A 20,804-nucleotide genomic window follows, 5' to 3' on the forward strand; every position below is an offset into this window, starting at 1 on the left:
CCCCGCACTCACAATGCAAATGTAATATTTATTGTTTGCTTTATTTGCAGCACGTGCATTTAAATCAATCGTGTTTATAAACAAACCAACATTTATAAACCATTCATGTTGTAATTGCGATCGAGGTAATGATAGCAAGTTGATGCTGTATGAATACGTAATGTTGTAAATGAGATAACTGTTTGATACAATCGGGTAGCTTATTGATTAACTCTTGGGTCCTCTCAATGTGACATTGACATTTACGTGTGTCGCGGGAATATAACCTTATATACTACATAATAAGGTTGGTTTTTCTCTGACACGCGTAATGTCACGCGTAATGTCATGTGGCTGTCGGGCTCGCCGGCAAGCCAAGAGCGGACACACGAGGATGATGAAGGTAATCTCTATTTCTATGTATTATGTATTGGTTTTGCCTGTAGTTTTGCCGGCGTGAAAACGTCTTTCCATAAAAAAAAAGTTGCCGACAGCACTCAGGAGTAATGTTCCCTATTAGTAAAAATAAATCAAAATCGGTTTATTAGTTCCTGAGATTAGCACGTTCAAACAAACTCTTCAGCTTCATATAATAGGATTGATTGTAATAGCCGATAAACATTTTATTTTAATTTATTAGATCGCCAATGGAGGATACATTAAGAACTAAAGAATCAAATAACTACCTAGTTACAGGAAACCACAACTTACATTAAATATTGTAAAGGTTATATGAATACCATAAAACGAAAACGCAAAAAAAACATGAGAAAAGTAATAACCAACACGTGTTCTGAACGCTGATTTTAAAACAACAGTACCATATAAATAATTATGTAAAATGAATAAAATAAACTGAAATAATTTATTTTAAGACATAATAAACCAGGGGTGGCCAACCGGTCGATCGCGACAAGTCCAGTCGATCGTGGCAAGATAAAAATATAAATACGTAGAACAGACCGCGCAATATACCTAATCACTAACCGCTGCACGCATCGTCTTGTATCATTTTTAATCAAAATAATAATAAATTGTGTGCTGAACTATGTTGTTTCATTTAAAGATTCCAAGATGGATGTAGCTTTATAGATCGCACAGAGTATCATCAGTGAAAAGCAGATCTTGGGTCTTACCAAGTTGGCTACCCCTGTAATAGACGTATCACTAAATGTATATATTTATTAAACTTGAGCACGCTGCCGCGTGGTGAGTTTTTTGGCCACTAGGCTGTATATAGTAAATGCACCAAAAATTCCCCACCACGCAGTAGTGTGTTCAAATTTTTGCAGGCTGTCACAATTATAAAGCGTACAAATTTGAATTAAGGGACTGATTCCACACATCAAATAGACAGCAATATAATTGGTAATAACAACTGAAAGGGTGTGAAATAGGATATAAAGCTCACGACTTTCTCGTGGTTTAAGCCGCGAGTGTCTGTTATTAAATAACTAAGCTACAAAAGCTTCACCACTAATATTACTTCAAGAAAACATCGTATTGCTCATGGTGTCGAATTACCAGAAGCCATATCCAGAAAACATGAAGCTTCATAGACTTATAATAGTTGTAAAACAGACACGGCGGTGTTACATTCGTAAGGCCTCTTAGGATGTGACAGGCATGACTGGTAGGAAATCTGGCTTATCCCCATGCATATTGTATGGTTGGTTATGATATATTTGTTTTATTTTGATATCTGCACGGAAAATAGCCCCACGGCACCTGATGGTAAGTGGTGCGGGGTCCAATAAAATGTCGACTGACGAGAGATGATTACCCCTCGGCAGTTGAGACAATTATGCCGGCCTTTTGGAACCGAATATTCACAGGCTGATCCCGGACCGCGATGCACTTACGTGGGTCACTATGGCGGGTTTTATCACGTTGTATATGATGGTCGCTATCCAGGCGGATATAAAATATATCCTACCACCAGCAAAATTATCAAAAAAAAATTATCTGTGTATTTTGCTGTCTATTTGGGTTATTTTCCATGCCCAGAATAAAGAAATCTGCACACTACTCACTGTATGGAGAAGATATTATAAGAACACTATTATACAACAGGAAATTACTAAACGATATCCTTTGCGGATATCACATTTAAATTGGTTAAAACATTTCGACTTGTCAACTCATTGGTTTGTGTCGGACAGGTCGGCCGGATTTTTTACATCCTCTTATTCAGAAACCAATTATTTTAGTGGGGTAGATACAGACCGTGCTCTACAAGGTACGATTAAGGCCTTTGCAGTGTTTATAAAAAAAAACATGTTACCGCCATAATTTTCCTTCACCATATTAAAAGACAGCTTTCCACCACTATGGTCAGAAATTATGCTATCTCACCGTTTTCAATAAACGGATACGGCTATTTCGATTCATCGTTTTATTCGACCAATCAGAACAAAGTTTTTTGACATGCTTTTAAATGACGTATTTTGATTGGTTTAACTTTGTTGTCGGTTCGAAGATTAGGATTGAAATCGCTTATTGAATACGACAGTTTAAAATTCCATATTAAAAGTAACAATCAATTTCTATTATGTCCTAGATGGAAACTTAAGACTGTGTACTCATGTCACCTTGCCAATTATCACGGCAGCCTTCATGTCAGTCAAATTAGAATTTCCCTAACATGTGTTTGTTTGACAAATACAAAATGGCCGGTGTTGTGCGTGTACGATAATTGACGGACAAACATTATTGTTTGTTCGTTCTGTTTAGTGTTTAAGCGTACGATGTTTGTCAACGTCGCGAGTTACTGTTGTCGACTAAAGATGTCATTGATTTCTACAAATAGATTTATATGATATTGTAATACATTTTATGCAAGTCATTATCAATAATAAAACTGTTTCACCCGAGACCATTAACAAAAAACGAGACTTGAATTGGCAATTTCTCTAGTACATTCCATAATACTAGTGGGAATGGCCGAAATTCCCCCCATTTCCCAACCTTATTTTCTCCAGACTATTATTAAGTGGGTAACTTTACACGTCAAAATATTGATTGCTTGAACTGGAAATTAAATCCTGGACCTTGTTGAGCTTAGACCCGGCCACTAATCTTACGACACGTTCAATGAGTGCTATAAAAATATTACTAGGTAATAAGCAACGCGGACATATTTTTTCTAAAACAAATGACTAAGCGGTATCGGATTCGTTTCACTATTCGCACTTCTATAACAGACTTGCTAATATTCTCAGAATACTCTAATGCAGTTGTACTTAAAATTACTAATTGTTTTGTTAATTAGACTGAAAATGAAACTTTTACATTTTCCTTAATAATTTTACGGTTGAAATGAGTGAATACCAATCTCTTAATTCGATCCGGGCTCAAAAAAAAAATCAAAAAATAAACGCACAGGCGAGAACACGCCTCTGTCGCCAAAGGGGTATGCAGAAGTGCAACCCGAACATCCACTTTTCGCCATGTGTGTTCAGTACCATTGTGTGAGAGGAAGCGAATCTATCACCATATCGGGAACAAATTCGAAACTCCGGGCTAATACTGAGCAGAAGACTATATTACTTCGTCCTACATCTCAGACACTTCAGACTTCAGAGCGGTGCCAAATAATAATTCAGTCAAGATATTATCTGTATGCCTGTCAAACAAATTGAATTCGGATTAGTACATTTTCACGTTTGATCCAAAAATGTTTGAATTTGTTTTATAAGTCTCCAGTTAATTGTAGGTTACTATATATACTATATATACCTATGTACCTTATTAGATCCCAACTCCACCCCAAGTCAAAAATAGTTATATTAAGATGATGTGACGGAAGAAAGCTAGGCCCTTAGCAATAGTTTTATCCATGATTTTGGTATTATATCTGTGTTGTGCAAAAACAAACTACGATTTTTTGTTAGTTCATTTATTATTAAATTTTATAATATATAGTGATATGTTGCAATTTAATGAAACGTGTTTGTTTATACTTTTTCATGAAAAGGTTTTTAAAGATTTTTAAATTAACTGGTCCTTAAAGGGTTGCTTTAGCTAACTAAACATTACAGCGACTTAACCAGCAGTACCTACAGAGAATAAAAAGCCAAAAACCTTACCCAAATAGGTACCCTATTTGGTATAGGAGTCTCTCATGTATATCGAAAGTAATGTGTTTTTCTGAACACGTTATATGATATACGTGTTTATGTATGTAACAATAATGCGCATAACTGGTATTGTGTAAGAACTGTAATACGATGCAAACAAACAAGTATGTTTTGTATAAAAGAATATGATTAATCTGAATACATTAATACATATCGCTGATATTCCGAAAGGCTTTATAACTGGATAACAGTTTTAATAAAATGATTTTTTATGTTTACGCGAATGTTAGACATTAAAATTTAACAATTTTTCGGATTTTATCGCGGTTTTAATATTTTAATTTTCTCCCGACGTTTCTAAGACTTTGCAGCCTTCGTGGTCCCCCCGTGACTGTGTTTATTTTTTAAAATAACAGCTATTATAGCAACAAATACTTTTGCACTCAAATGTATTACTTGATCATATTTAACTATTAGGGTGAAGAACGCTGAAGGCTGTGACGTAAACACTAGTACAGCCGCCAACGACATAGTCTGAATGAATAATATTATGTAGTAGTTGACTTTTTGAATAATTGTAATTAGTATTTATTCGTTAAATTTGATCTTGGAATAAATAAAAAATAAAATAAATATTGAACGGCCTGTGTGGCCATTCCGAATATCGAACTAGAATAAAACAAGTGAGTTCTAAACATTAACATTGATTTACCTAATAAAATTATTTTGTAAATATGTATGAAAGTGGGCTCTACAAACGGTGTTTACTCCATCGAAGTTGATTTATATTTATTTTGAACATCATTTACTCCATCAAACTTGATTAATTCATCTCTATTTTCGACATAATATCCGCACAGGTTTAACGTCGTTTAATATCTACAAGAAACATTTACATAATACATTCGCCCGTACCGACCGTTTAATTAACAGCCCACTCACACTTTCTCCTCTTTGTTACGGAGTTATCCGATCGAATAATCGCCAAGTATGGAGATTTTCTATGGCTAGTTATGCAATTGCTGATCCCTCACACGCCGCGCGATAAGCATTGCGGTCACGCACTAGCCTATAGCAGACTGACGGACGCCGCTCGGTCGTATTCGGCCGAGTTGGCGCGCCAGTCTTGGTATAATGTTCAAATAGCTTTTGCTCGCTGCTTCGTCCGCGTAAAGTTTTCCGGGATATTTTTATTCCCCACTTGATGTATCGTTATATTATGACCAAATTATACAAAATCATCTATATCATTATAAATTGTAGCCTATGTGTTATTCTGATGTTACCAATATTACTGTAAAGTTTCATCCAAATCCGTTCAATAGATTTTTTCATGAAAGAGGAACAAACATACATCCGTCCTCACATACTTTCGCATTTACAATATTAGTAAGATATGGTGACACTAGAGCACAAGTTAATTGAATTGTCTTGAAATGGTTGTTTAGGGTCTGATTTACGATGTTAAAGCTAATCTTCGAATATAATATAAGGCAAATACAAATGTCGACCTCCCAAGTAATGGTAAACAAGAGTGCATTTAGCAAATTACCTGTCTGATTAATTGTGAAAAGAGCCTTCAGAAAGTTTGATGTAAATAAGTGGGATGTGATATAAGTCTTAATGTTGGTAATGGGTTAATCGCGATGCAGAGAAGCTTTATATTATACAAGGGCTAGTTTTTGGTCGCGGCTCAGTCTACGTGATATTTTTTTCAGTATAAAAATCCCTCTATGCACTTCACACGCATAAAAGTAGGCAATATAATCTAATCTAATCCAGGACGTCGTTTAACTGTACATCAAATGTCTTCCAAATCTATTCATCGGTTTACTTTTACTTCTGAAAAACATACAAAACGATATTTATTAATAGGAAACAGGATGAATGCATTATAAGCTAGAAAATAATTATTAGGTATAACGTGACCCGTCTTTAAGAACGACAATAAGCAGCCTAACATTACTAGATAGGCATCGGTTTGTTTTGTTTAGTCTCGCACGCTTATTGTGTAAGAACAAGAATCGATTGACACTCAAAGGCACCATTGACTACAATCCAACTATTGTTTTGACGTCAAACTGCCTTTAAAGTTCGTGAAGATAGATGTAACACCTACGACAAATAAAATACACGATTAGAATCACAACATCCGGCTTGAAGAACCGAAAACTGAACAATTGATACAGATTAAAAGGATATTAGCATTTATTATTTGATACATTTTTTACTTCGTTAAATAGTTAAGTAGTTCATATAACTAAAGTTAAAAAAAACAACACACATACGTCATGCACTTCAAATTCAAAAATAATATTTTATTCCAAATTCAAAAAAACTAGCACAACTAAAGTTACATGCAGAAACAAAAACACTTTCAATTTCACGCACAATACCGTAAAGACGGCGAATACGCTATTAGTTCTATCCGCAGTCACGAGTTTGAAAAGAGAGTGGTTCCGAACGCCCCCGCGATGTACGGTAATTAGGATTGTCGTCCGAGCTTCCGCCACACGCACGTAATGAGCTCATTTGTATGACACATGGCGGATGGCGATTATGCTGATCGCGGCTTAACACGCCAAACGCGTTGACGAACAAAAAAAGTTGTCATAAATTAGATTTGTGTTACAAGTGGGTTTAAGAGATAGCAATCATGTTGTTTTATAAGCAATTCACCATCATTCTGGCATCAGTAGTTGGTATGATTCATGTCAGATCGATCTACGCTTGTCCCCTATCAATGGACGGAAATGACCTCGAAAACACGTGGGTTTGCTAGTTGCATCGTGCCTACCACTTCAAGGTTATAGACGCTATCTAAACTATAATTTTTGGTGAGATTGATATTTTTTTTGGCCACACAGTACCAAGGAAAAAAAGTCGCCGTACATTTTCAGTAATTATAATGAAGTAACGCAAAAAATGAACAAAAAATTGAAAGCCATTAGTGCGTAAAAAATCCTCATGTTTTGTCAAGCGTTAGCATAAAAAGTTACGCAATTAAACAACTTCCCAATGCAATTGTTGGTTAGTTATTTTTAGCAAATTAATTCTCTGGTGGCGATATTATGATTAAAATTGGAGACTTAATATTATTTTCAATGTAATGTCCACGTAACACAAGCACAGATAACGTAGAAACAGACCTACAATATAACTTTTACATACGTAAAGACTAGAAACTAAAAATAGGAAAAAATAAAGTAGATTAAAAATCCATTCTCTTGTCAACAGACTGGCTCAGGCAAGACATACACGATGGGCAGCGGCTGGGAGGGCGAGGGCGAGTGTGACGACGACAGACGCGGCATCATCCCGCGCGCCATCCGCGACCTCTTCGCCGGGGCCGACGCGAGGGCGGAGGATGCGCGCGCGCAGGGACAGCTGCCGCCCGAATTCTCCGTGCAGGCGCAGTTCATCGAGCTGTATAATGAAGATATTGTAGATCTGCTGGATCCAGCGAAGGATCCGTTCGCTAAGGTAAAGTTCAGGATATGAAAAGTTGGTGTCGCGAGTCTTAGTTTCTATTCCTAGTTAACAACACTTGGTTCCGTTACAAAGACGTTCTAAAATAGAAAATGATAATAGCGGATAACCAAAAACAAGCTTGAATCCAAAAAGTGAAAGGTTGGGTAAAACACCTTCAAATAAAAAACTGGAGTTATTTACATATTTTGTAGGTATGTGGTTTATCGAAAAGCAACTCGCGGTATACGGGTTACAATCTCTATCCCTAACCACCATTTTCATTAAACAATCCCAATCGCTTTTTTTCGATCTTTTCAAAAATATACCCTTCAAAACAAAGTATTTTTTGTCATACTTACAAATGACTCATTTTGATTGGTTCCTTCTGGAAATCGGATTGAAGATTGAGATTGAGATCGTTTATTGAAAATGGCTGTTAGTGAGAAAGTAACTAAGCTTTTTTCTCTAGAAAGAGTTTATGATGTAGGGAACTTGTATTATAAAACTTAAACTGAAGCAATACAGTAAAGCGACTGTGTATCCTTGAATATAATTCTACATTAATGGAAAAACATTAAAATACCCATTAATGTGTACATTATATACCAATATACGATGCGGAATCATTAACCTGGCAATGACGCGAGATCGATAAATCAAAATGTCTACGACGCGCCTAGGGTTGCCAAACTTAAGAACAATTTATATTTTATGGAAAGAAATAAACCCACGTAACAAAATTCTATTTTTGCCATACCCATGCATGACGAGACATTTGTCGTGGGCCGAGACACACAATGCAGTGCGTATACCTAGTGGTTGTATTACACATTAAGACCTAAAAGACAACATTTGCCTTCCACCCATCCTACGAAGTTACTATCACTCTTCCGTCGCCATTCTCCATCGGGGCCGATGCCATTGCTAAGCCGAAGGATTGCCTCTATCCCATTCAAAGAAGAAAAAATGCCCCAGGTGAGCGATGGTTATGGGCTCCCTTTTTCACACTTAGCCCGTAAAGTAGTCGGGCCATTGTGCGTGAAACCAGGTGACTGATACTCATCTTTTAATTCGACTGTACAAAAAAAAAACAAAACAAAATTTACCAACCCTAAATACAGATTTGATCCGAACAATTTCCGCGATCTCACCGCGTCGGTGTCTCAGTGCGCTTATCGCAATAATTGCTCGTAATATTTATTCCGACACCGATCCGTTGGAGCGTGAACACTTCGTTTTTTGATTTATCTTTCAAATTGATTGCGGATGAAATTTTGCACATTTTTAAATCGGAATAAATACTTTTAAGGTATAACAACTGGTATATTTATGAGGTACCTATGTTACCTTGTTAGGAGAGAGAGTGGGTGAAGTTGTAATGTACCCAAGACGCCCGCTATGATTTTCATTTTGAGCATCTGTTCAAGCTTTACCATAAAACTTGTTTTATCAATTTGTTACTTACCAAAATGTCAGGACTTTTCATTATTCATATCATAATGTGAATACTGCTATGGTTTAATTAGACCGTATGTATCCAGCAGTTAGGCAAATACACCAACCAACTGTTCTAAACCTAATTTTATAGTCTACATTTTTTATGAACTGAAAATAGTGCATTGTAGCTCATAACCATATATCAATATTCCTCATTTAAGCTCAAGTATGCCAGTAAACTCGAATCTAGTAGACTTTAAAGGTCATCATATCCAAACTTAACGTCTTTCCAGGGCGCCCTCCGAATAACAGAAGACGGTTGCGGCGGAGTTAAAATAGTAGGGGCTTCGATGCGGGCAGTCAGAGGAGTGAGAGAGGCACTCGGAGCCCTCAGAGCAGGGGCCCTCGCAAGAACCACAGCAGCGACTAACATGAATTCGACTTCCTCGCGGTCGCACGCGGTGTTTACTCTCCTACTACGGCAGAGGAGGCTAGCAGCTGACCAGGATCCAGCAGAGAGGGAAGCAGAAACAGACGCGCCAGAGCAGTACGAGACGCTGACTGCCAAGTTCCATTTTGTCGACTTGGCTGGATCTGAACGGTTGAAGAGGACAGGTCTGTGTGGATTTCAAAATTATCTATTCTTTATTTGAAAGGTAAAGCTGTTATTATTTGTGTGTCGTTTTTAAATTTCATAGTATCATATTTTAAATTGTTGCGTTTTGTGTGATGTTAGGTTAATCTCTACGACGTTGCAAATAATAAAATTAAAAAAATAAAAAAATGTTTAAAACCATAAATATGTGAAAAGTAATATGTAGATTTGATTATGCAGGAGCGACGGGCGAGCGAGCCAAAGAGGGTATATCAATAAACTGCGGTCTACTAGCGCTGGGTAACGTGATATCAGCTCTCGGGGACAAGTCCAGGCGAGTGATGCACGTGCCGTATCGAGACTCCAAGCTGACGAGGTTACTGCAAGACTCGCTGGGAGGTAACAATCACATTGTCTACATACATACATTTTATTGACTTACATAATGACTTGAAAGTCCCTTGCCTGAACCATCGGGTAGCAACACTCTCCGGACCTTTGAATAGTAAAGTTTTATGCTACTGCAACACTACTGTTGTCCTAAGTTATTGATGTTAGACCTCATAATGCTGTAAAAAAACAACCAGTGTAGTATTTATTATCAAGTGAAATTTTAGAAATTTATATTACGTGCTCCTTTTTTAACCGACTTCGAAAAAACGAGGAGATTATTAATTCGGCGTGATTTTTTATATCTTCTCTGTTTTCTGTGTCCAGGCAACAGCAACACGGTAATGATAGCGTGCGTGTCACCGAGCGACAGGGACTTCATGGAGACGCTCAACACTCTCAAGTACGCGAACAGAGCGCGCAACATCAAGAACCGGTGCGTCGTGAACCAGGACCTCACCTCGCGCACCATACACCAGCTGCGGCAGGAGGTGGCGCGGCTGCAGCTCGAGCTCGCCGAGTACAAACAGGTATTGGACTTTGTGCTGCTGGTTATTGAGTGCTTTTTGGTTTGTTTTATGTGATTAAGGATGAGATAGTTTTCCAAATTAGACTTAAGCTGATCAAATGTTATTTTCAAAAGACAATACCATCAAGAACTAAGAATGATTAAACATTGGTAGTATTTAGTGTGTTATCTAAGCAAAATATTACAAAATGTATCTTTCCGATTCTCCACCAGGGAAAACGCGTGATAGCCGAGAACGGCGAGGAAGGCTGGAGTGATGTGGTGCAGGAGAACGCGATCCTGACGAGCGAGGTGGAGGCGCTGCGGCGTCGCGTGAAGGCCATGCAGGGCACCATCGAGCAGCTCTCCGCGAGGAACTCCGCGCTCGTCGCCGAGAAGGCGCTCGCCACCTGGACACCCAAGGAGGGCAGTCCTGATGCCAATGACTGCTCGCTTACTGCTCTCGTGCAGGTATACTCTTGGACAAGTTTAATACTTGGCAAACACTTTACGCATATGGATCCTGAAGTTTTATGGTAACTCATTTGCCCTCTCTACATAGAATTTTCTCCTTGAAAACTAGTATGCGGCCGTTTTCAATAAACGTTCGTAATCGTTAATTTTGGATCAATGGTAATAATAAACCAATCAAAATAAGTTATTTGCAAGCATGTCAAACTTTATTCTGATTGGTCCATTTTCGCTATTCATCGAAAGTCAACGTTTAAGGTCGTTTGTACTTTATAAGGATAATGGATAGTCTGTACCTTTTTATTTTATTATAATTAGTTTTCTATCGTCTTTTCTCTTTTGTCAGGGTTATGTGAGCGAGATAGAAGACCTGCGCACGCAGCTGATGGAAGCGAACGCGCTGTACGAGACGAGCAGGCGGCGCGAGGCCGTCGCTCGCACCAGGAACGACTCCGTGCACGACCCGTCCGCGGTGTTAGACGACGCCAAGCGGGAGCTGTATAAGGTACATTTGTTTTATTTTTGCCATAATAGGGACTTTTAATAATATCATTACAATAACTATTCAGACGATTACCAATTTTTTTTAATACGTAATATAACAATAAATTATTACTTTTTTTTTATTGAACGGTAACATATCACTGCACCTGATGGTATGTGGAATGAAATCTAATAAAATGTCGACTGACGAGAGACTCCGGCAGTCCACACAATTATGCCGGTCTATTACAAGCTGATCCCGGAACGCGACACATTTACGTGGCCCACTATGGTGGGTTTTAACACCTTGTGTACGGTGGTCGCTATCCGGGCCGGATATAAAATATATCCTACCACCAGCAAAACGCATCATCAAATTTCACGTAACAAAAATCACACCTCTGATTTTGACAATCATACTCTCTCGTAATAGGAGAAAGAGTTGCTGGCAAGGAGTATGGGCGAGATGGAGTTCCAGCGTAAATTGAACATGACGGACAGCGTGATGAGCACCGACGATCGACCCATGGGCGAGAGAGAGAGGGCGGAGGGCGAGAGTGCTGACGACTCTGACCCGTCTGATGTTGATGGAGACGCTACTGATTCCGATGAGGACTCAGAGGCTAAAGGTAATTGTGCTGTTGCCTTGTATATTTTGTAATTGGTAACAAGAGTATGGAAATATTACAACGCAAATTAAAATAGAAAATAAACACGATTCAACTGCCTTACTGGAATATCTTTTCGATAGTTTGCAACACTGTAGTACTAGTAATATTAGTTATTTATTTCGGTTTGAAACAATTTGTTTAGAACTATACCTCCTTGCTGTAGGTCAACGTGCACTATCAGCGCAACTAGCAGCTTTAAGCGAGGACATCGACACGAAGGCGCGCCTGATCGAGCAGCTGGAGGTGTCGCAGCGCCGCCTCGCCGCCCTGCGCACGCACTACGAGCAGCGTCTCGACACGCTGCACCACCAGATCAAGGCCACCACCGACGAGCGCGACAAAGTGCTGGCTTCACTGGGTGAGCAGCTGGAGATTTTTGCATCTGCAAATAGATCTTTATTTAATAGGTTCATGAGTCTATGGTTCTGTAACATTCCCAGTAATCTGATTCGTTATTTAATATACATTTTTCGTGTTTATCTCTCCGATACACCACTAATAAAATTACTTAATTCCATTTCCTACAACACAGCGACTCAAGCGTCCCCGCCCAGCGAGAAGCTGAAGCGCGTGAAGGAGGACTACGAGCGGCGCGTGTCGGCGATGTCGCGCGAGCTGAAGCGGCTGCAGGCGGCGCAGCGCGAGCACACGCGCCTGCAGCGCTCGCAGCAGCACGCCGCCACGCAGCTCGCCACGCTGCGCAACGAGCTGCAGCACATGAAGCGCGATAAGGTACACTATTACGATAGATTTAACACTCTATTTTGTTTAACTCATTAATATCTACTATATGATTTGCCGTGTGATCTCATATCTAAAACTAAAAAATATAATATAATTGTTTATCGATATGTAACTAAATCAACTCCATGCTTAGTATCTAGTTTTATAATTCACTATTCTTAAATTATCCAATATTTTTTGTTGGCTGTGTCATTACAAATTATCCTCTTAACATATAGACAATAGCATTGAAATTTTATAATTACCAAAAATTTTAAAAATTCGTCTCGACTAACGTGAAATTTTTCAGGTGAAACTGGTGCAACAGATGCGCGCTGAGGCGAAACGTCACGCACAGGCCGAGGCGGCGAGAGCTAAAGAGGTACCGTACGAATACTTTAATAGACAATCATTAAAATTAGTCGCTCATAATTCCACATGCAAGCTTGTTGGTAATCGATTTCGAAAAAATATTAGAAAGTAAGCAAATTATTCTGATACAGACATAAGGTACATATATATTGACAAACAAACAAAACAGACAAAAAGCAGTTAAAACTATGTTTGTTACAAAAAAGACCCCAATTTAGCAATATGCTGGCAGTGAAGACAGCTGGTTTTCCGTTTGTTTGTTTACGTCACGGAGGACAAAAAATAAATTAGAATATTTTATCGATATTATCGAGTCAGTAATATTGAAGATTATCGATAATCTTGCAGTAGACGTTGACAAGATTAAAATATTTGATTTATTTAATCCAAATATGACAAAACGACCACATTGCAGCTCATAGTAAATATGCTGTGATTCAAGTTTTTAAATCATTATTACAATACAGATTTACTTCATTCCACAAAAATGGCGACCTTTTAATAAATTACCACCGAATACGAATATTGAATACTAAATAGTTGTTAAAATTCTGTTTAATTTTCTGCAGGTGGCGCAATTGCGTAAGGAATCGCGGAAGAATGCGAACCTCATACGGTCGTTGGAGGCCGAAACGAAACTCAAGGAGCAGGTAAACTATCGACATTTACAAAATCTATAAAAAACAGGACACATTTCTAACTTCGGGCGTTTCTTTGAAGCGATTTATCGAATTGTGTAATTTCTTTGGAATGTGTATTTTAATTAATATCTATCCATAATTCTATATCTACTGTAATATGTACTGTATAATTATTTTTGATTGCCTTTATTTTAGTCATTAGTTTTACCTAGAGTAACTTCGATTTAAAAGTGTATGTATTTAATAATTTTTTTTATAAATCTCAACTTAACGGAGATCAGCCAGTTACGCAGGATATATTATAGTGCATAAGTGTGTACGCAATACACAGGTGCACTCTCTGTTCCTTCACTTTCATAGTCCGGTGAAACGGCGATCCGACATGACCGGAGCGAGATTAGGCTCAGGACCAACGGCTTTACATGCTTTCCGAAGCAAGGAGATCACACCGCCAACATCCTGACTCCGAGCTGTGATAGTAGTTTTTAAGATGAAAAAACCCAATCACAATTATTTTTTGCCGGAATTCGATCCGAGAACCTCAACGCCGTAGTCGACTATTTCATTTTATCGATAATGTATGTTGTATTCAGGTATTACGTCGCAAGCAGGAGGAAGTGTCGCTCCTAAGGAGAGGGCATAGGGATAAACTAAGCAGTCGGGCGGCTGGTATACTGCACGGTGAGTTATCGATTTATAAAGTGTTTCTTATGTTCAAGGATTTAAAAATAAATAAATTTGTTATTGTAATGTGTGTTGAAAAAGCGGCGATAGTATAATTATGGGCATATTCTTTATGAATTATTGCTTGCCCTAATGGTGGTTCTTTATAAGATTTTTGAAATTGGACAATCCGCACTAGCCAGCGTGGTGAACTAAGGCCTAATCCCTCACAGTACTGGATGAGGCCTGTAAGACAGTATATAATACAGGGCTAATATTATTATACTGTCTGTGAGCAGGCGGGCGGTCCCGCGGGCACAAGTCAGCGCGGGCGAGTCGCGAGGCGTGGTCGCGGCTGCAGTGCTGGGTGTCGCGCGCGTGCGCCGCGCGGGCCACGCTGGGCGAGCTGGAGGCCGCGCTGGAGCGACACCTGCGCCGGCGCGAGGCCGCGCGCCACCACGAGCCCGACACCGCGCCGCTCCTCGCGTACCTTCGCGACGCCATCGCGGAAACGCAGGCGCAAATCATGCAGATAGAGGTATTCGATACACCTATGTTATTCGAGCGATACTTACTTATCACAGTTTTCATATAGCAGAATAGAAATATTTGTTAACATCACAAGTAAGCCAATTTGATCGGGCTAGGTGCCATTGTCTCACAGAAATCTACATGAAGTGATAGATTGCTGTTGACTTTCGCAGCCAAATATTTTTTAATTTTATTTTTAACAAATTCGTATTTACAATGATACTATATGAAACGATGTGCTATTCAGGAGGAAAATGACGAGAACGAGCTCCCTCGCCTGCTGGACCACGTGGACAGCGTGGCGGCGGGACGGTACGCGCTCGAGCGCATGTCCGCGCTCGCGCTGCAGCACGCACAGGAGGCCGCCAGGAACCTCAAGATGCTCAACGATACCAAAGCGCAGCTCAAAGAGGTCAGTACGAATCGAACGAATTTTTAAAATGACGGCTGGAATTAAATCTGCCGACAAATATATATATCTAAGTTTTATGCTAGTGTAAGGTTAAGGCCACAAAAAATTTATAAAAATTGTGCTAAAATTGTGTGTCTATCTTAAAGCTAACTAAGGTGTGGAATATCAGACATAGTATAATTTTTTTTTAAATGGCGTTAGTTATTATCCTCTGTTTATGTCAGACCTTAGATTGTTGATATTTGTTTGCAGGTGGAAGAGAACGCAGAGCGTACAGCCCGGCTGCTGGCGGCGGCGGACGAGCAGAACCTCAACCCGTGGGGCGCGCCGCCCGCGCTCGCCGCGCTGCTCGCGCACGTCTCCTCCGGCACCTCCACGCGCTCCGTCTCGCCCGTCGACAGGTACGCGCAGCGGGCTCAGCCCGGGGCTGATGGGGCTGTTGGGGCTGCTGGCGGCGGACCAGCAGAACCTCAACCCGTGGGGCGCGCCGCCCGCGCTCGCCGCGCTGCTCGCGCACGTCTCCTCCGGCACCTCCACGCGCTCCGTCTCGCCCGTCGACAGGTACGCGCAGCGGGCTCAGCCCGGGGCTGATGGGGCTGTTGGGGCTGCTGGCGGCGGACCAGCAGAACCTCAACCCGTGGGGCGCGCCGCCCGCGCTCGCCGCGCTGCTCGCGCACGTCTCCTCCGGCACCTCCACGCGCTCCGTCTCGCCCGTCGACAGGTACGCGCAGCGGGCTCAGCCCGGGGCTGATGGGGCTGTTGGGGCTGCTGGCGGCGGACCAGCAGAACCTCAACCCGTGGGGCGCGCCGCCCGCGCTCGCCGCGCTGCTCGCGCACGTCTCCTCCGGCACCTCCACGCGCTCCGTCTCGCCCGTCGACAGGTACGCGCAGCGGGCTCAGCCCGGGGCTGATGGGGCTGTTGGGGCTGCTGGCGGCGGACCAGCAGAACCTCAACCCGTGGGACTCTCCGTCAGCGAAACGTCAGAATATATTGTAGCCGACTGCATAATAATTACAGTACTCACTCGTGTACCATGGACGCCTGTGTGTCGTGTACCTCCGCTGTCGATTTTCTTTGCTCAGATTTTTTTTCCTACAGTATCTTTGTTTATTTTAGTAGGTTAAAAATTTTAATTACCTCTGTTATCAAATAAAAATATTCTATATTCTTTTTTATTACCAATAAAAATATATCGGCTAAATCTTTTAAAATAAACTAAAAATAATCATCTGTAATCTTTTAGTACGTTCTTCGAAAACCGGCAAACTACTACTAACGGCGTAAGGGAGACGAACACGGCACCCACGTCACCGCCAGATGACAATTCAAATTCTCCTTTCCAACGCAACACGTAAGTTTTACAATCGATATGTGTAGAAAATTATCGATTTATTAAAAAAAAAATATAATAAAAATCGTCAGTATCTTGGCAGTATCTATATCAAATTGCCAAAAATAATATTTTGTTCATACAAATAAATCGTATTAAAGGTCAGTATATTATCATAATGATTTTATAATTCATAGACAATACAACATTCACAAAAAAAAAATCGAATAATAAATGAATCAAGTAATGGGTAATGACTCATCCCACTGTAATTGTGTTGTGTGGTACAGCGGGCGGCGCGGGTCGGTGCGGCTGCGCGACCTGGGCGTGGTGTCGCGCGAGGAGGACGCGATGTCGCAGTCGCTGGTGGAGCCGCCCGCGCTGCGCCCCGCGCCGCTCAGCAGGGTGCCCAGCGCGCCCGGCAGTCTAAGGTAACCAACACACTATACTTTTCTCTTTATTAGGGTAGGCAGAAGAGTAACACAGTGCGCCAGATATGTTTGATCCTATAGGAAACAAGAAATGTCGATAACACGCCGTGTATTTATCGATATTTTAGTAAAACCCTGTTACCAATGTGTAAAAATTCATGCGATCTAACAACACCTAAACAATGCTCAGTAAAGTTGACCGTAAACCAAGACATTAAACTTACAAACCCACAAAAGATATAACTACAATTTAACATGAATTAATACCATAATAATAATCGATACTCTTTTTCAACTATACCTTTGCATAGATTTCTTCTAAAGTATTATTTATATCACAATTTGTATAGAGGTCTACAACCCGTGGGTGCGTCGTCACCAGTGAGCACACGCCGCCCCCCTCCCCCGGAAAGCCCTCGCCCGCCGAGACGACAACCCAACATCTCCAAACCAGCCTCCTTGTAAGTACCATTCCTCTATTCATAACACACGTTCAGTAGTGTGTTTTATTGCATATTAATAGAATTAAAATTGACGTATGTGAATTTCTTTTTACTTGTTGACTACTTCTGATTATCTTTAAAATATTTTTTTGTTGCCATACGAAATGCAATTGGTAAATTAAAGAGCTGATATGCCGCTTTGTTAATAAACGTGAAGGCTGCCTTAAATCGCAGTCGCACTTATCGATAGTATTTGATGGACTATATCACTAAATATCGATAAAATATCACACGAGGATGTACAGTCAGCAATAAAATATCTGCATAATTTCGGCAAAATATACGTATGGCAAAGTCTTTGAATACTATTTTTATTACTTTTTGGTGATTTTATTTTGTTTGTTCCACTTTCAAGGTATATGTTAATATTAAGAGCTTGTGTAGTTAGATATGTCTCACTCACTCCCGTTTCTCGGCCATATCGCCGTCTCTGTTTGCATGACACGCTTGGGTTTATGTGCTATGTAGCAAGCAATGGGTATACGGTGTTACGAAGTTGTAAATGTATTCAATTACTAATTCAATATTTTGGTCGTATTTAATAATCGTATGGAAGATATATCTTTTATAAAATATATATTTACAATTTCGTCATGTATTTAGATGATGGTTCTAAAGTAGTTTTTTGCCGACGGTAGACTATATAATGTAATCGTATGATTTGTCATGTGTGCAAAAAAAGCATTTTTTTTAAACATTAAATGTACAATAATATTTATTAAATATAAAAAAAGGTTTGTTGCACACATAACAATACCGGTATAATCGAGAAGCAGGAGTAGTGGCGGGCGCGGCTCACGTGTCGGTTGCTTGCAGCCTGCTGACCGACCTGTCGATAGTAGAGGACTGACGGCCGACGGTCGCCGCGCCGGCACCACCACTGCTCACCACCTAGCGATAGCGATAGCGATAACGCGTTGCATGCGATGGCGGGGCACGTTTGTACATAATGTGGTGGCTACACGCACACTTAGGATAAGTTATATTATAAAAACATACTGGTAATTTTACTTACTAATTAACGTTGTATACGTCTGTCATATTATACAATGTTTTGTCTCGCTTCCTCTGACTTTAATGTCACTCGTCAAAGCGAGACAAAACACTGAATAATTAAAACAGGGCGTTCACAATGCTTTTTTTAAAGCCAGTATGAGTATACCACAAAAAATAACTTTTAAGTGAAAGTAAGTATTATAATGCTGCTTGCTGGTGGTAGGATATATTTTATATCCGCCCGAATAGCGGCTACCGTGCACAAGGTGTTAAAACCCGCCACAGTGGCCCACGTAAGTGTTTCGCGTTCCGAGATCATCCTGTATATATTCAGTTCCAACAGGCCGGCATTATGTCGACTGCCGAGGGGTAATCATCTCTCGTCAGTCGACATTCTACTGACCCAACTCCACTTACCATCAGGTGCAGTGAAGTACCTGCTGTGCCCGTAAAAAAAACATAGAATTTCTATATAGCCTGTAAGTTTGTTAATAGAAAAATCTAACCTATGTTCTATTGGAAATAGGATATAAACGTGCGCCGCCATCTCCAGGCGGCTTGTAGAAAATATTGCTTATACTTTACACTATGATCGTCTGTATGATATAAAAATGGCGCTTTTGTATGTTTCCAAAACGAAATACCAGATATACGGGTAAGAGGCCAAAAAATATCATGCTGTATAACGGAATTACAGAAAAAAAGAAATTATATATATTATCTAATGTAAGAATAAAAATATATCTACTATAAAATGTAATCCAAATAGTAGTAATATAAGTCTAATAAACATTTTATAAGAAAATTTGAAATACATATTGTAATCAATTGCCAATATTTATTAAATATGCTTACTTAGACAAATTGCAGCCTTATTTCTTAGTGCTTAAATTCCAGAAGTTGGAATATAAAACCAAGAAAGATTAAATATAATTTAAAAGTAGACATTGAGCTAAAAAAATGTTTGGCCAATTAAGTGATGTGACAAAAATTTGATGTATATATATTTTATCGATATTTGTCTAAATCCTTGACATCTTCCATGAGGTGTATAAAAAAAGTAAAAAATATGGTGAATACCAATTATCGATTCTATGGAAAGCATTTTTCAAAATAAAAATTAATTATAAAGTATTGTAAGAATTTGGGATAACAACGAATATATTTTTGTGATATTGAATATATGGATCTGTCGTATACATCTTTACGAAATTAGAAGATCTTTGATGAATTTTCTTGTAAATCTTCTGTGTTTAGACTTTTTTCGGTTGTGGATTTAATATTTTCCAAATGAACAGGGCTTCCTTTTGCAGTTATTATCTATATAGTGATTTTGTCCCCTTTAGTTAGTTCGTTCAATGTTTCACTATTATGTATTTTATATCGAATGAATTAGAGTAGAGATTAGCATATTATTCCATTATATGAATTCAAAATGGTCATAATTTAATTATTTAGTGGGCTTGCCTTTTTGTTTTATATTACGTTGTTTAAGACAAGCGTTTGTAAAATATTTAATTAATTATTTGAAATACTTGGTACAAAGGTCATTTAAATAGATTGTGTGACAAACACGCGCCAACCAAGCTCCTTTTGACCTGTATGCATGTATTGGTGAAAATATATTCAATTACTATTATGATCGACTGTGATTTTAGTCTAAACAATTGTCTCTTTTTGCAGTAAGTATATTTTTTTTCGACCTAAAAAAGGAGATGTTATCCATTCGACATGTATTTTTTATTTAATATTTGTTACCTCAGAACTCGGTCGTTTATGAACCTATTTGGAAAATATTTTTTATTCATAAGAATATACCTCCAGATTGGTCCCATAGATTAATTTCGATATCGCCTTAATAGTTTTATTTTAAAACTAAAATAACTAGAATAATTATAATTATAACTATTGAAAAGGCAAGTCTATAAAATAGTCACAAATTATAAGCTTTACCGAACGTCAGCTATGTACTTTGTATATATGTGTAAATGGAATAAATATTTGCAAAAAGTACTTTTGTTTGCATATCGCATGTAGCACCCACGTTGCATGGTATTTAGTTTTAAGTACAGTACTTATGGTTGCAAATTGCGACTGCAAACTGCGGACTGCAATAA

At 39.2% G+C, this 20,804-nt stretch overlaps 1 protein-coding gene across 1 annotated transcript in view; it reads left to right on the plus strand.

Moving 5' to 3' along the window:
- The window catches only part of LOC115441491 (kinesin-like protein KIF21B), a 77,309-nt gene that overhangs the window by 46,843 nt on the left and 9,662 nt on the right, over window positions 1-20,804 (plus strand). The window contains 18 exon segments of the mRNA XM_037442732.1: window positions 7,296-7,541; window positions 9,260-9,581; window positions 9,802-9,960; window positions 10,279-10,481; window positions 10,694-10,930; window positions 11,277-11,435; window positions 11,847-12,042; window positions 12,248-12,442; window positions 12,617-12,816; window positions 13,118-13,189; window positions 13,749-13,829; window positions 14,414-14,501; window positions 14,783-15,021; window positions 15,262-15,426; window positions 15,679-15,827; window positions 16,671-16,778; window positions 17,048-17,188; window positions 17,539-17,649. Of these exon segments, the coding sequence (XP_037298629.1) occupies window positions 7,296-7,541; window positions 9,260-9,581; window positions 9,802-9,960; window positions 10,279-10,481; window positions 10,694-10,930; window positions 11,277-11,435; window positions 11,847-12,042; window positions 12,248-12,442; window positions 12,617-12,816; window positions 13,118-13,189; window positions 13,749-13,829; window positions 14,414-14,501; window positions 14,783-15,021; window positions 15,262-15,426; window positions 15,679-15,827; window positions 16,671-16,778; window positions 17,048-17,188; window positions 17,539-17,649 (3,071 nt within the window).

This window comes from Manduca sexta, chromosome 25 (genome assembly GCF_014839805.1).
Source record: "Manduca sexta isolate Smith_Timp_Sample1 chromosome 25, JHU_Msex_v1.0, whole genome shotgun sequence".
Taxonomy (NCBI): domain Eukaryota; kingdom Metazoa; phylum Arthropoda; class Insecta; order Lepidoptera; family Sphingidae; genus Manduca; species Manduca sexta.